Genomic DNA, 16,739 nt, shown 5'->3' with positions numbered 1-16,739 from the left:
TTGCATGAAATGGGACTGTTCTGTGCACCCTATAAAGCTGTTCCATTAGGTGTATGCTTAGGCATGAGGAAAACTGTACTGTGCTTTGTATATTTGGTGGGGAAATGTCCCAAATGGTAAGCATTCTCTCTGACCCTGCACATTTTGCACAATATGACCTGATTCCCGATAGTTTGGGAATGCGACCCCCCTCCCCCAAATCACTTTTTGCACTCTCATTTTTCTTTGTTTTTAGTCATAAAATTGTTAGTCATTGTGGTCCCCTAACTGGCAAATGTCCACCATTCTGATTTTATATGGAAGCATTTCACTTAGACCAGTGGCCTCCAACCTTTGGTGTTTCGGATGATTTAAGAGTTAAGAGCATAGATATATTGCCTAGATATTTCCCAGAACATAATCCCATTCAGATAATTCTGACCTTATGAGATAAGATGTCTTTTAATTGGAGAATAAATGTTTGGTTGTTACAAGATGAGAAAGTGGTTGAAAAAGCCAAAAAGGTATTGTACTTTTATCAAAATGTAAGGCAGTTTTGGTAAAGGTACAGATGAAAAGGTTGTATGGGATGCCTCTAAAGCTTTTCACACAGCAAAATGCTGCATTAAACAAATCATGATTGGAACAAACTACAAATATTGTGGATGTGATAAAAAAAGATGTTTTTAAAAATCACAAGATAAAAAAGAACAGAGTAGGACAGCAGATTTTTTGCAAAAACAATGTTCAGTGTGGACAGTGTTTGAAATGGAGAGGAGTTTGAGATTCATAAAACAATTTTTTTTGAAAATGCATTTAAATCTGGCAGATGGTTGACAGATGACTTGGACTTCAGCTCTCATAATTTTGGACTGTTAGTCACTCTGGCTGGGGCTTCTGAGAACTGAAGTTCAAAACAAATAGAGGACCAAAGGTTGTCAACCACTGACTCAAATCATTGAAAATAGGTAACAAAACTGTTATCTGTTCATTTGATCTACATTTCATCTTAATCCAATGCAAGAAGGTTTTGTCTGTTAGGAAATGGGCACTGCTAGTGCAAGGAGAGCTTGCTTTCTTCAACATATGTAAAATTGACTGGCCTTCTCTATTTCATATAAGCTATACTACCCAAACTATAACTGTTCAACAAATTGAGACTGAAATCTCCAGTGAACTGAAGATTCAAATAAGAATTCAAAATTAGACTATTGAAGATTTATTACTGATATGTTATGCATTCATTGCACAGAACAACATAGGTTATATGCATGATTAGAGAATTCCAAAACATTTCTTGCCATGAACAAGTTGAGGTGGCACTGGCAAGGGTCAGGTGGTGTCTACTAGTGGGACTTTGCTGGGCTTTGGAGTATTGTTACACCTTAGAGACTAATGGCTGCCCCAGCAACTCCTGATAGCTACTGGGGCTGTCAAATTCATTTTAGTGGAGCTCTTATCCAAGACTTCCACCCAAGAAGCTCAGGACAATGTATGTGGCCCCATTCTTTACAACAGTCTTGTGAGATATTTCTGACTGGTCCAAATATGCCTCATGCTTGAACTGGGATTAGATCTATCTCCTCACCTATAGTCCTAACCTCTGATCACTGTACCACAATATCTTGGATAGGAGGCAACTCTGCACATGTTATTCATTCATCCTTGAAATAAATGACATGAATCTGATTGTGCAGATTGCCTGCAGACCTGTGTTTTTGTGTAAATTGTCTACTTTATCATATGTATAAAAGAGAGTGAAAAGACAACCTATACATACACACTCAGTGCAAAACAACTCCATCACAGGGAAAACAAAGAGCGACAGAACAACTACATCAGAGATTTTCAACCTTCCATATGTTTTGGACTTCATTGTCCAGAAACCCCAGACAACAATGCCAATGGTCAAGGAACCTGACAAACAGGAACCTGAACTTCCCAAAACATTTTTGAGGAGCAATGATTAAGAACCACTGATCAATATGTATAATGTTGTGTGAGCATTGTGTGCCTTGCAGTAGTTAGGACAACCCTATTGCCTTCCCCTAAGGCCCAGAGTTAGGGGGGAGGATAACACAATTCCCGCATTCCAAATTACTTTAATTATTTTATTTTATTTTTACAAATTTACAATGAAAAGTAATTCCACTTAAACACAACACATTAGGATGTGATTTTACCAATTCCTAGGTGGTTACAATAATACCTTGCCCACATGCCATAATTAGGACATGGAAACCTGGGGAAAAAGACAATAAGGGGGAAAAGTAGGTAACTATCCCCTTACCTCAGGTTGAACTGCATCTAGTAAATACTAAGAAGTGAATATTTTTTTAATTTTCTTTATTGATTTTTTTCATTTAAAAAGTGAATAAAAGTGAAGTGAATAAAAGCCATAATGGTGGTTACTTCAAAGAAAGGAAAGGAGCTCCAGGTATTTCATAAACTCCAATTTGCAGTGTTTCTAGCTTCCAAATAGTTTTCTGCCTATAATTGTCCCATGGGAATGTATTTTATTATGATGATCACCCTGTGGCTTTACAGCCAGTAAATGAAAAATAATAACATCAGTAAACACACATACACACAAAGATTAAGCAGCTCACCATTTGTCTTTTTAAAAGAAGTAACACTGTCAATTACATTGCTAGTTTCTCCTTGATGACAACAAATTAGCAAGCATTACAATACTGCATTAGCAATGAAAATCTTGACCAACTCAGATTCGACATGCTAAGAAGGCTTACACACCCTTTGAGGATGTTTTTGTAGCCCAATTAATTGCATTTACTCCCAATCCATTTAGGAGTTTCTGTCATGTTATTCTTTAAGGCATCTTTTCCAGCCTGTTGGTCTCCAGATGTGTTGTTGATATTGTGGCAGGAGAACTGATATCACCAGTACTGTTTTCTTGTGAACAGTCCAGCATTCTTTTCTTAAATGAGGATCAGCCAAATACAACTGGCAACGTTCTACCAAATGAAAAAGACAAGGTGCCATATGTTGTACCTTATGCTTGGGACAATTAAGCTCTTCTCCCCAAAATGGCAGAACAATTTCCATGCATCCTAACAGAGTGGAAAGTTTAAACAAATCCATTTATTTTTTTCAAACTTGATGAAAAAAAATGATATAAGAGCAAGAACCCTTCAGCAACAGGAGATAGCTGCAGGCATATTGTTGCATCCAGTGTCCTCACAGTTCTGTTGCCTCACCTGCGACCTATAACTATCCTGTCTTCTGTACTGTAGCAACAACTCTTCCTCATAATTTTCTGCCTGTTCATTTTAACTGGAGATTGCCAGGAACTGAACATGCAACTTTCTACATGCAAAGCATTTTATCTGTAACTGAGCTATAGCTTATTCCTATCTGCTTGGAAGAATGACTTTTGGATTATAGCTCTTAGAACCCCCTAAAATGGCTGGGGGATTCTGGGAGTTACAGTCCTGATGTCATATTTCCAATTTCTGTCCATCCCTATCAATATGACAAGGGGATAACATCACATAAACAGTCATTACAAAAGTGTATCAATCATATTCAGCAAGTGGTTGAGAAAAACCCTTGTGTACAGAAAATGTGTCGAGCCTATTTCTGTATCTTACATTTCCTTCATGAGAGCCATAAATTCAGGCGAAGGTTACGTGTTTGTGTCTCTTAGCAAACCACCCATGCTAAACATAAGATCCAATCCAAAAGGTTGGTGATATATAGTTTGTCCTTGCTAGACCATGGCAACTTTGATTTGCTACAGTTCAAAAACAATCTAGTAAGGCAATTGTTTTATAGCTGCAGATAACAGTAACAACGTCAGAATAAAGATGTTCCAGGTAAGTTAAGACAGTGCCTCTGGACTACAGACTTCTTCATTTGCAGAAACGTCACAGCCTTATGTGCTGGCTTTTATTTTTCTCATAAAATGTGGTTTCCTTCTCCCTGCTAAGGAAAGAACAGAAGTTCAAAATCACAATAAAAGGTTAGCATGATAACTTTATCCAATTATGGTGACAATGACAATTGGGTTTTTTCTTCTTAAAAAAACAACCCTCCAGTGTGTGAAATCCCACCTAGCAACTATTTTTATTGACAGAATCACACTCACTTCTCGCTGACCTCAACATCAAGAGTTTTCAGGGCAATATACACCATAAAAAAATAAGGTGGTGTAGGATTAAGATGGGTTATCACAGATAATATGAACAAAGATAGATCTCTGCTGTGCCAAGCTAAACATTTGTTTTCCTGAACTTCTAAGAATGGCTAATTATATTTTTTTCCCTTCTACTTAGAACAGTTTTGATTTTACAGTCTCCCTGAAATGCTGGTCCTTTCCATTACAGAGACTAGCTAGTAATGGGGCTTGTTTATGAACCTTCCCAAAGGGTAACATTCTGCACAAGCACCAATAACATAACAATCCATCACAGTGAAAAGAAAGAAACCTACCTTTCTTGCAGACCTTGAGACAGAGTTTCTCAGTAGTAAAGTTGTTGTCGTTTCCACCACATCCCGTATAACTGAATTCCTCACAGCTTTTTGTTTTTAAATTATAGTAAAAACGAGACACTGAAGCTGAACATAATCCTTTATCTTTTGGGCTGTAGCAAAATGATGGGCCAGCTTCAAAACAGAGAAAAAAAGTCATGGGTCAGTTTTTAACTGTGAACTGAAATGAACCAAGAACTCAGTCAATAAAGCAGGACTTTTTAAAAAAAAGAGCTACTTTTTAAAATCAGTTTTTAAATTTTTATATCTTTAGATTTATATCCTTAAAGAATCCTTAAATATTTATATTTTGGCTGCTACCTTTCTAATGTGCACAAACCCTACATGGTATCTAACACCAGTATCTCCTCCCTTGCTCCCAATAAGACAGAAAACACTGTTATGTGTTATCTTTCAATTTGCCAAAGCCATAAGGCAAAAATAGGCAACATGATGCCTCTCATACATTCTGGGACTAGAATGCCTATAATCTCTTACCATTGGCCATGCTGGATAGGGATTATGGGAGAAGCATTTGAAAACCTCTGGGTTCCCTTCACACTATAGAATTATAGTGCTGTTATTCCATTTTAATTGCCATGGCGCCTAATCGCATGGCGACCCTCTCCTGCTGTAACTCCCTGGCCTGCAAAAACTGTAATGGCAGAAACTGAGCCAGAGTGGCATAGTAGCTTGAGCATTGGACTACAACTCTGGAGGCCAAGGTTTGAATCCCGGCTCAGCCATGTGAACCCACTGGGTGACCCTGTGTGAGTCACACTTCTCAGCCCCAGTGGATAGCAATGGCAAACCCCCTCTGAAGAAACTTGCTAATAAAAGCCCATGATAGGGTCGCCATAAGTCGGAAATGACTTGAAGGCAGACAATAACAACAACAACAATTTTGACCTTATATACACTTGATTTAAAATAATAGCACCTGTTAGCACCCAAACCTCACTGCACTGCCTTCACCTCTTCTGTTCTCTCTCTCTACCCTCTGATCCATTCCCCAGGAAAGCCATGCAGCTGCTTGGGAAGGGGAAGAAGCTTTGGGAAGGAGGCAGAAGATAGGGGAAGAGGGAGGAAAAGAGAGAGAGTGGGTGAGTGAAGCATTTAAATGACAGAGCATGACTCTGGAAGGGGGCTGACTTTCCATTTCCTCATGCTTGCCCACTGACCAGGAAAAATTGGCAGGAAAGCACTATTGAACGTTCTCACTGCAAATCATATGTGACAGCAATGCTAAAAGAAAATCATTAATGGATTTTTCCTGTGAGTAAAAAGACCCACTTTTACTATAGTCTCCCATGGATCCACGATGACATTATGCAGGAGGGGGGAATCGAATGCACAGGTTATCACATTATCCTGCTGCTTTCATGGCTATGTGTGATACAGGCAATTGTTCTATCCTATAGAATCCTGGGACTTGTAGTCTGGTGAGGCACTAGAGCCTTACATCGCTAATCCCAGGATTCCATAGCACTGTAATTCTGTACTGTGAATGGGCCCCTGCTTCTGCTATAAGACCTCTATCAGAAGAAAAAAAGATGTTAAACCTGCTCTTTCAGTGTTTTTACAGAATTACATTTTCCCATTCTCTAAGTACAGAGGAGAGGAGTGTGATGGCAAACCTACTCACTCTCAGAATTTATATAGAAATATTTTCGTCACATTAAGTAAAGAATTGTGGTGCTTTTTCTGAAACATAAATCTGTTGAAATACTACCCCTGTGCAACCCTCAATGAACTGGGATTTTCACCAGGCTACAGAATGTTTAACTGATTCATCATTTACTTTCCAATCTATAATTAAAATGGAAAGCTCAACCTTTGATTTCTCCCATAAATAACACAGAAAGCACACAAGATGCATTTCATCCTGTGAGGAGACTCCACTTCTCTATACACACAAATTCTTGAGGTATTTCCCAATAAGCCAGAAGTAAGATATCCCTCGGGCATGCTCTGCCATCTTATTTTGGTGGTATGGAAGCTTTCCATATCACCAAAATTGGTTGGCAGAGCATGCCTGGGGGACAGGTGATAGTCAGGCAACAGCGCAGCAGCAATTTACTGTGCAATAACACCTATTTTTCCCCCTTCCAACCTGATCCTGTCTCATGCACGGCCAGGGCAAAAATAGCTGTGCGATAATCTCCACTGATGGTTGCAGCAGCCCTAGTTGTGTGATTGCAAAGATGTGTGGTAATGGCTATTATACAAACAAGCACACTTCCATTTTTATTGACAATCACTTGCGGTGAGAACGGGGCCCATGCAGTAAAGCTCCTGTACTTCTGACTGTTATTAGAAGTGTTCTTTCACTAGATCTGACTCAAAGACACAGTGAGGTTCCATAGTCCAGTGTTTCATCCCATTCGCAGCTTACTCTGTGCTGACCTCTATTAGGAGCTAAAAGTCATATTCTAGGTTTTGATCACTGCAGACATCTCCCCCCCCCCCCCCCACACACACACACAAACACCACATTTTCAGATATTTATAACAAGTGGGATGTTTCAGCTATGTGTCATCCAAATTTCAGCTTTCTTGGCTGACCTGGAAATACCTCGGCTCTTTGGGAGTACACTGAGTCCCACCTTTTAAGGAGGATTACATGTTCTATTTTTCAGGTTATTTGTAATACTTGGAGATATGGCATGTATGCTATATCTTACTTCTGGCTCATTGCGAAATACCTCAACAATTTGTGTGTATGAAGAAGTGGAAGAAAAATACCTTTTTTCTCCTGTTCTGAGCTGATCCCGTCTTGTGCACGACCAGGGCAAAAATGGCTATGTGATAATCTCCATACTCTCTTCCTGATTCTCTCTTAACCCTGCTTCCCTATCCTATGCCCTACCCAGCATGCCTTTCTGGCTTTTTTAAATTTTATTTTCATTTATTTTTATCTTCACTTTTTGTGCAAATACAGAGCTCTGCTACTGATATTAAGGGTTTTTTTTTGGGGGGGGGGGGGGGGAAATAAAAAAAATAGGGTCTACAACTCCAGACATCAAAAGATGACCTTTTCCCTATATGAAAGCATTTTCAAGCTGCAAAGGGCAGACCTGCCACTATCAAATCCCCCTGCCCCAAAAAATACATGTTAAGGGATAAGGAAGCACCTTCTGGTTTAAAGAAGGAAAATAATTACATTCTAGTACCTGTAGCAGAATTTGGCAATGTTATTATTATTTTTTAGACCAGGGGCACTGGACATGCTGTCTGGGACTTGAAGTCTAAAAAACAATTTTGACAAGCTCTGCTGCAGGTTCTTTTGCAAGCTGAGGGATTCTGGGAATTACAGTTCAAAAAAGAGTAAATTTTAGGTAACAGGAAAGAAGGAAATTTGGGTCTGGCAATGATCTGAGAGCAGAGAAAGATTTTTAAACTTTAAAAAGTAATTAAAAATTACTTTTCCCCTTGAAGCCACTGCATATCAAGGTTCCCCAATAAATTCAAGCTATTCCATTGCTCATGGGGGAGAAGGTAAGTGTAGTGAGTAAGGATTTGGACTTCCCATTCCCACCCACCCCTGCCAATCATAACCAATCACTCTTTTTACAGCACTAAAATGGTAATTACTTTTTATCGGCATGCAAGTGTCCATGCAGGATTCTTCATCATCAAACCGGTTTTCATTTCCATTACACCCTCCATAGTAGAATAGCTCACAACTCATTGTCTTGAGATTGAAGAAATACCTCCGATTTAAACCTCTACAGATTCCTACATCAGCTTCCAGTCTGCACGTTTTAGGCACTTCTGAAGTCAAACCAACAAGAACACCATTATCAAACAAAGCAACTATCAAAGTAAAACCATTACTTTGAGCCATTTTGTCCTGACATAAGAACAGAAGTAGAGACACACTGGATCAGATTAATGGACTTTATCTTAATTTCTATGCAGAGCAAACTTCTCTCTGCATAGCTAATCACTTGTTGAAGGATCTTAATGGACAATTAGCTACAATTCATAGCAGCTTGTTCCTTTCTCAACAGCGCTTTCCGATATCCACCCCAACTACTAGAACCCTGTGCATATAAATGTAAGAATCACAGAATCCTACAGACAACATTTAGCACCTGTTTTGAAAGAGCAGTACTGGCTGTCAATTCATTTCAGGTCTAAATTCAAGGTGCTGGTGATGACATGTAAAGCCCCAAATGGCTTGGAACGTCAGTACTTGAAGGAGAACCTCTCCCTATAGCTGCCAAAGGGGACTTCTCTGTGTCCCGTCAGTGGGGGGCATACCAAGTCGGGGAGAACATGGAATAGGGCCTTCTTGTTGTGACACCATACTTGCGGAATATTCTTCCCTGGGACAAGTGGCAGCAATAGTGGCTTCATTCGGGTACAGAGCCAAAAAGGGATTGATTTACTTCCAAGTGTGCTTTTAAAGTTCTTTTAATAGTTGTTTTGTTTAATACGTTTTAATCTTCAAAGAGATCACCATGTTTAGTCTGGGAAATCAGTATGCAAAGGAATCTGATAAAATCTGGTATCACTTTTGAGACTAGCATGAGCTTGACTTATCTACGAAAGCTCATGCTACCAACCTCTCTCTTTCAGTTAGTCTCAAAAGTGCTACAAAATCCCTTTGTGTAATATTTTAATCTTGTTTCAGTTATTTGGGTTATTAAATTACATTCATTGTGTGGTACAGATTGCCCCAAAAGGGCGGTTCTGTGGCGCCCCATTTCGCTCCAGGTTGGGGGCAGGGCAGCCTCACCTGCAGCCCTGCAGCTCCAATCTGGAGTTTTTCCAGACCACGGAGAAGTGGCAAAATGCTGCTTTTCTGTGGTGCAGAAAAGGAGTGTCCTTGGGGCTTCATGCCCCTGGACACCCCAGGAGCCAGAGCCATGGGAGAAAGGGGCCGGCATTGTTCCTGCAGCCATTTGGTTGCTGCAAGAACAATGTGCGCGCCCAAAAGGAGTTCTGTTTTGGAGCTACTTCGTGATCCGCAGCCTGGCTGCCGTAAGCGGCCCGGGGTGGCACGGAGACATCACGCATGTGCCACACCATTTGTTCGTGATGTCATCATGGCAGCCCCCATGTGGACGGGAGGCCGCCATGATTATGCTGCCACCATGTACTAGGGTTGTGGGGCATACAGTTGCTCCACCCCGTGCAACCCTAGTACGTGGCCAGGCTGGCGCAAAGTGCTGGTCTGGACCACACCTATGTCACCCTGAGTTCTCATGATAAAGAGTGGGACAAAAATATTTGAATAAAAAAAAGGATATGGATATGCAAGGGTTCTTGGGGACCATCCTGCCTAGCCCTCTGCTTAATGCAAAAAATAATAATAAATCCAGAGCTATAGCATGAATAACAGAGTGGTGTGCAGCCTCTGTTTGAAGACATCCACAGAGAGATAACCTGCTGCCCCATCTATTATGAATATTGTTATTGTTATTAATTGAACTTATATCTCAACTTTCCCCCAAAATTGGGACTCAAAGTTGCTTATAAAAATAAAACAAATATAATATAGCTGAAATGATTTTAAAGGTTAACATTAAGAAATAATTAAATTTTAATAACTTTAAATAAAATAAAATAAAATATATAATTGAAAAATGTATGTTCCAAACTAGTGCCATTAAAAGCAATTGGTTCCAATGTCATTCATGAAGAAGTTTGTTCAAATCAATCAGTCATCATCTCACCATTCTTATAGTTCCAGGTACAACAACTCAACATCCTATAGAAGAACGTGTTACTATGAAGGAGCACTTTTTTGTGGTTATAATGTGTCTTTTCATCTGTGTTGCTTTGTTGCTCCCAAAGCAGGACACACTGGTGGTTTCCACATATTGGGAGCATTGAATATGCTCAGGATTTTAGTTTGAACTTGAAAGAAACTACCCAAGGTGCTATACCCTATTCCAAACACAAAAGTTAAATCTCAGATGGGATGTTCAGATCATAACATTTAGACCAACAGAACTATTATTTTCTTTTGACAACAGGATTAAATAGGCTTTTATTGCAACCTCTCACATTATTAGTGTTTTACATACAGCATTTACTAAACATTCTTTAACCTACATAACAGGGTTGGTCAGCTGGGGTCATCCAGAAGTTGTTAAATATAAACTCCCAGGATTACTCGCCATTAGCTGTGCTGGCTAGGGATATTGGGAACACAGTTCCCAAAGGAGATTTACCTCCTCACTGGCATGGCAGCCACCAGCCACCCTTGTCTAAATTTGTCTCCCCCTTTACCTTCTTTCCTTATCTCCTGTCTCAACCTGAAATTTTGAAAATGTGAAATTGCTCATTGGCATTCTTTTCCTTTCCATTTCTTTAGCTTACAGGGTTATCTGGATTGAGATTCACTCTCAGAAACATACACACAACCACCCCAAATGGATTTGAGAGCATGGGGAGGTGGGCTGAATGTTGAATTATGACTTCAGAAGACCAGCATCCTAATCCCTGCCCAACCTTGGCAACCCATTGGCTGAAGGCATGCAACAACTAGTAATAGAGTTGGTTTAGAACTTCTCTCCTTCTGGTGGGCTAGGTTTTTTTCCCCTTCTAATAAATGTTTACCTAGTATCTGTCATAGGAGGTTATCACACAAGAGGCATCCTGTGCAGAAACAGGATTTAAAACGGGATTTAAAACCTGAAAAAAACTAAGAAGACATGCAAATGCACGATTGATTTTTTCAGACACATTGGGGTTAACACAATATTAAATTGGCTAGAAAATCAACAAAATGTATTCTTTTTACTTTGGGATTTTCTGGAAGTAAAAAGAATCGTGTTTTGTCTACTTTCTAGCTGGGTTAATATTCTGTTAATGTATGTTACTTGCGACATCATCTGAAAATCAATTGCACTTTTGCATGCATTTTCTACTTTCTGTCCGAGTTAATGTTGGGTTAACCCAGACGTTGTCTGATAATAAATCCACTTTTATGAGGTTTTTTCACTTTAAATCCCACTTTTTTATATATATATATAAACTCTACAGTACTCCATGTGTGGCATTCAATGTGTGACAGACACAGTGTATGTGTGTGACATTAAATACATGACACACATAGTACTGTCAGAACAGTGGAATCCATTATTGTAGGGTTTCACTCACCACATCCTGCTTACACATTATGTAGATGTTGCCTTAGTTAGTGAGGCTGGGTGAAGGTGACTATAGCCCTTGGGGAGGGAAAGTGCAGTCCTCCAAAAAGTTGGACTGTAACTCCGAACATTCCTCACCACTGGGCAGGTTTGATCGGACTTGCAGTCCAATCATATCTTGCAACATTTTACCCAATTATAAGGCATTCTACTGTGTCCTCTAGCACAAATCCAAAACAAAGATTTATGTGTCTTTTTTTCGTAGGTGACTATTCAGTATGGCAAGTGTTCCACACTGTTTGGGTAGACCAGGTTTATACAGCACATATTCAGGGTAACTGAGCCTTCCAGATGTTGCTGAACTACAACTCCCAACATCCCTAGCCACAGCTAATGGCAAGGAATTCTGGGAGTTTTTATCTAACAACGTCTCGATGGCCACAGCTGACCAACCCTGGAATGTAAGTTAAAGGGTTTTTAGGAAATGCCATAGTTAAAACAAACCAATAATGTGAGAAATTGCAGTGAAAACATATATTGTCAAAAGAAAACAATAGCTCCGGAGGTCTGAATGTTATGGTCCGAATATCCCATCTGAGATTTAAAGGTACCCTTAATACAGTTGGCCCTCATTATCCACAGATTTTTTATCCATGTATTCAAGCATCCATGGATTGGAAAATATTCAAAAAATTATAAATTCCAGATAGCAAACCTTGATTTTCCATTTTATATAAGGGACATGATTTTGCTATGCCATTATATTTAATAGAACTTGATCATCCATGGATTTTATTATCCACGGAGGGTCCTAGAACCAAACCAGCTAACAAGGACCCACTGTAAAATGCTACGCTTATTGAGACTAGAATCTACCTGATGCCACAGCTAAGATTACAATCTGACATCTTCATCACAAGAATGGCTTACTCGGAATTGAGCTGCAACGTTTCGAACACTCCTGCCAACTCAAGAAGTTGTTGTCATTCCCCTCACAGCCTCCATATGTGAACTCCTTGCATGTCTGTGAGTGTCTGTCATAGTACCACCTGGAAATTATTGCTCGGCAGGATCCTTTAACAAGTGGCTGCAGACAGATCTTTGTGCTATCTGCAAATAGAACAAAATTAAAATTAAAAGAGACAGATAGTTCAGGTATCTCTCCCAGAAACAATGAGATAAAGAGAGTTCAGGTGAAAAGACATTCACGTTTATTGGAAACAGAAATCACCTTGACAACTTCAGTTGCTGCAAAGAAGCATAGAAATTGTACTCCAAATCAACCAAGGGGAAATCACATGTTAAAGCAAAAACATCAGCTCTCAAGCCAAAGCCTGAGGGGGGGAAAATACTGTATCACTTTTTCATCATAGTACAATGAGGGTTGTGGAGTCAGTACACCAAATGCAACTCACTGTTTTTTCTAACATCCCATTCTGATCCCATCTTAAATAGAAAATGCACATAAACTATGAATAACAAATTTGTGTCAAGGGGAGTCTCTCTGATTCAAAAGGCTTGGGACCAAAAGTGTTTTGGATTTTGGAATATTTGCCTATACAGAATGAGGCAGCTTGGAGAGGGCAGAACAATTCAAGCAAAACAGAAATCCAAATCACACTACAGAAATAATTCAGTTTGAGACCGCTTTAACTGCCCTGGCTCAATGCTAGCTAGGGCATTCTAGGAACTGTAGTTTTGTGAAACATTGAGCCATCTCTCTCTAGTGTCACAACAAACTACAATTCCCAGGATTCCCTAGCACTGAGCCAAGACAGCTAAAGCGTCTCGATCTCTGCAGCGTGTTTTGGATCAGAGATGCCAAATAAAGGGGAGGCTGAGCAAAAGAACATTTTCATCCCAAATAGATCTGAGGGTCTAGAAAATCTCATGCTGCCAACTTCTTTCTTTCAGTCTTTCTTCTTAACAGTCTTAACTTCTTTCTTTCAGTCTCTTAAACAGCCTCTTAACAGTGATCCCCAGTCTTGAAGCTTTCCAGGTGTTTTGGACTTCAACTCCCAGACTTCCCAGCCAGGTTGGGCAGCAGTCAGGAATGCTGGGAGCTGAAGTCCAAAACCCCTGGAAGACTGGAGATCGTTGGTCTCTAAGGTGCTCCAAGATCTCTTGACATCCATTGTCATCCCAAAGCACTCTGATTACCTTCCAGCATCTTTTGGGGACAAACAAGCCCCAGAAGGAAGGAGATGCCAGCAGCCAAGGTCAAGATCCGCAGCTTTCTAGTGGCCATGGTCAGCTCCATCGCGCAGCAAGGGACTCGAAAGCCAACCAGGCTGTACTCCTTTTCCCTCTCTCTTCTTCTTTCTGGGGATTATGGACGAAAGGAGGCCAGGCGATCTCTGCCTTTATACTCCCCAAGCCTTCTGCCTGACTGCCTCCGCCTCCTCTTGGCTCCATGTCTGCCTGCGTCCTCTTGGATGATTCATTCGTTCATTCATTCATTCAGCTATGCAATCATTCCTCCCTCTTGGCAAGGAAGGCCCTGAGCATCCATCCCCAAGGGATGCAGGGTAGCCAAGTGCCCTCATCACCCTTTGCATCACAAACTGGAGGACCCTGAAGGGAAAAGAAATGGAGGACCCAAAGAGGCCAGAAGCTCCTCTTTCCCAGGACGTGTCCTCCATGTCCTCCTTCTCTCCAGGAGAAATGTCACCCTGTCCCCCCCTTTGGAGCAAGGCGAAGAAGATTGACATTTCTATGAGGTGAAGTCGATGGCTTTCATGGCCAGCATCCATGTGGACTTTTTGGGCTATGTGGCCATGTTCTGGAAGAGTTTATTCCTGATGTTTCCTCAGTATCTGGGGCTGGCATCTTCAGAGAATGCTGGCATGGAAGAGAGTTTGAGAAGTGAAGGATCATACACACACACACACACTCCCATGCCTGCATTCTCTGAAGATGCCAGCCACAGATGCTGGCAAAACATCAGGAATACACTCGTCCTGATTTGTGGAAGGAAAAATGGACTCTCAAGAAAAATGGAGGAGGTGCCCCCAGGAAAAACTCAAACTCAAACCCTGATTTTTTGTGGGGTTTTTGGGCTATGTGGCCATGTTCTGGAAGTTTATTCTTGACGTTTTGCCAGCTTCTGTGGCTGGCATCTTCAGAGAATGCTGGCATGGAAGTGAGTAGGGTATATATACTGTGCGAACCCTCACTTCCCCACTCTCTTCTATGCCAGCATTCTCTGAAGATGCCAGCCACAGATGCTGGCAAAATGTCAGGAACAAACTCTTGCAGAACACGGCCACATAGCCCAAAAAACCCCCACAAAACTATTTCTATGAGGGGTTTGAGTTTTTCCTGGGGGGAGGCATGTCCTCCATTTTTCTTGACAGTTCATTTTTAAAAATTAAAATTAAAAAAAATATATTACTATTTTTTCCTTACACAAATCAACCAACAAAAAATACATTTGAAAACAACACATCAGGAATACAAATCTACTTAATTATTTCATCTTCATAATATATCTTCTGTGCTTTATCTTCCATTGCTAGAAGTACTTGGTGTTCCTACTAAGGTTTTCAAACTGTTTATAAACAACAATATATAGAATCCAACCTATTTCTGACTTATATAAAAGGAATAATGTCAGCATACATTTAAAAAGAGAAAAAAATAATTAATCCAGAAGTCCAATTGTTTCAGTACTCCCCACTGATTATTTATATGTTTCGTTGTCTGTTCCTAATCTTTTACGTACTTTCCATTTTTCCTAAGACAATTAATTTATCCAATTCTGCCATTTTATATCAATTTTAATGCCCACTCTTCTATTGACAGTATTACACATTTTTTCCATTTTTGAGCCATTGCTATCCTAGCTGCTGTTGTCATAATTCTACCATTTTTTAATCTGTTTCTTCATCAAACATCCCTATTCTTGAAAGTCCATTTTGAGCATGACAAAGAAGCATGGATTGACATTTCTATGAGTGTTTTAGCTTTTCTTTTGGCACATCCTCCATTTTTCTTGGAGGAGTCTCCATTTTTGAACATAACTACGAAGCATAAATTTACATTTACTATATATTAAGTGTTTTTAGCTTTTATGTGGGCACATCTTCCATTTTTCTTGAAGGTCCTTTATTTTGAGCATGACTAAGAAGCATGAATTTTCATTTATATTAAGTGTTTTTAGTTTTTTCTTCTGGCAAGTCCTCCATTTTTCTTGACTGCCTGGTGTTTTGTGGTGCCTTGCCCTCCTTTGTGGTTAGGACAGTTGGTTATCCTGTGGAAGACATGACCAAATAAAAGATAAAAAATTCTAATAGAAATATCAATTCATGCTTCTAAGACCTGCTCAAAATGGAGGACATTTTGACATTCCGAACAGAAGGCTGAAATGGAGGACAGGGCATAGAAATGGAGGACCTTTGGTCACTCTGCGAAGGGATGCCAGAGGACCAGCACCAGCACACCTTTCCAAAGAAAAGTTTACCCCCAATAGATGCTCACTCACTGGAAGGCTAATATCCAGCCAAGAGTTGAAGGCTGAGATATACTTTGGGGCATTTTCCAGAGTCACACTGGCTGCATCCACACTGGAGAAATCATCCAGTTTGACCCCATTTTAACTGCCATGGCTCCATGCTATGGAATCCCAGAATTTGGAGTTGGTTGTGGCACCAAAGTACTCTGGCACAGAAGGTTAAATGTCTCACAACATGACAAATCCCAGAAAATCCATGAAAGGTCCCAAATACACTGCATAAATAATCCAGTTTGAGACTGCTTTCAGTGCCCTGGCTCAGTGCTAGGGAATCCTGGGAATTATAGTTTATTATGGCACCAGAGCCCTCTTGACAGAGAAGGCTAAACATCTGACAAAACTACACTTCCTACCATTCCCTAGTATTGAGCCAGGGCAGTTAAAGCAGTCTCAAACTGGACCCAATTCCAGGTTTCCATCCCTTTGTCCCGCATTTTCACTTACCATTTTGCTCTGGGTTTTCCAGAAATTGAATTATTTCTGCAGTGTGGATGCAGCCTATGCTGCATGATGATTTAATTACAGTATATCACCCCACTGCTAAGTAATCTAAAGGTGCATCACTATTGTAGAAATTAAAATAAACCACTTTAAGGGTTGTAACTCCATTTTCTGGAATCCTGGGATTGGTCATTTTACAAGGTCTTGAG

General features: G+C 40.2%; 1 protein-coding gene across 2 annotated transcripts; it reads right to left on the bottom strand.

Annotated features, from left to right (window-relative positions):
- Positions 1-2,021: 2,021 nt before the first annotated feature.
- TFPI2 (tissue factor pathway inhibitor 2) lies at positions 2,022-13,897 on the bottom strand. 2 transcript variants are annotated; one of them, XM_089531386.1, is made up of 5 exons: positions 13,737-13,897; positions 12,507-12,686; positions 8,065-8,244; positions 4,432-4,605; positions 2,022-3,924 (listed from the first exon to the last, which is right to left on the bottom strand). In XM_089531386.1, exons 1-5 carry the CDS (start codon positions 13,834-13,836, stop codon positions 3,875-3,877), a joined length of 684 nt encoding a protein of 227 aa, XP_089387512.1. In that variant the 5' UTR covers positions 13,837-13,897; the 3' UTR covers positions 2,022-3,874. The 2 variants fall into 2 exon arrangements, with proteins under 2 accessions (XP_089387512.1, XP_089387513.1); XM_089531387.1 differs by having other exon boundaries at positions 2,022-3,921.
- Between the last annotated feature and the right edge of the window lie 2,842 nt (positions 13,898-16,739).

The sequence above is a fragment of the Sceloporus occidentalis genome, unplaced genomic scaffold, assembly GCF_023333645.1.
Source record: "Sceloporus occidentalis isolate IW3139 unplaced genomic scaffold, rSceOcc1.0.p SCAF_7, whole genome shotgun sequence".
In the NCBI taxonomy this organism is placed as follows: Eukaryota; Metazoa; Chordata; class Lepidosauria; order Squamata; family Phrynosomatidae; genus Sceloporus; species Sceloporus occidentalis.
This window is presented reverse-complemented; position numbering and strand designations above follow the sequence as displayed.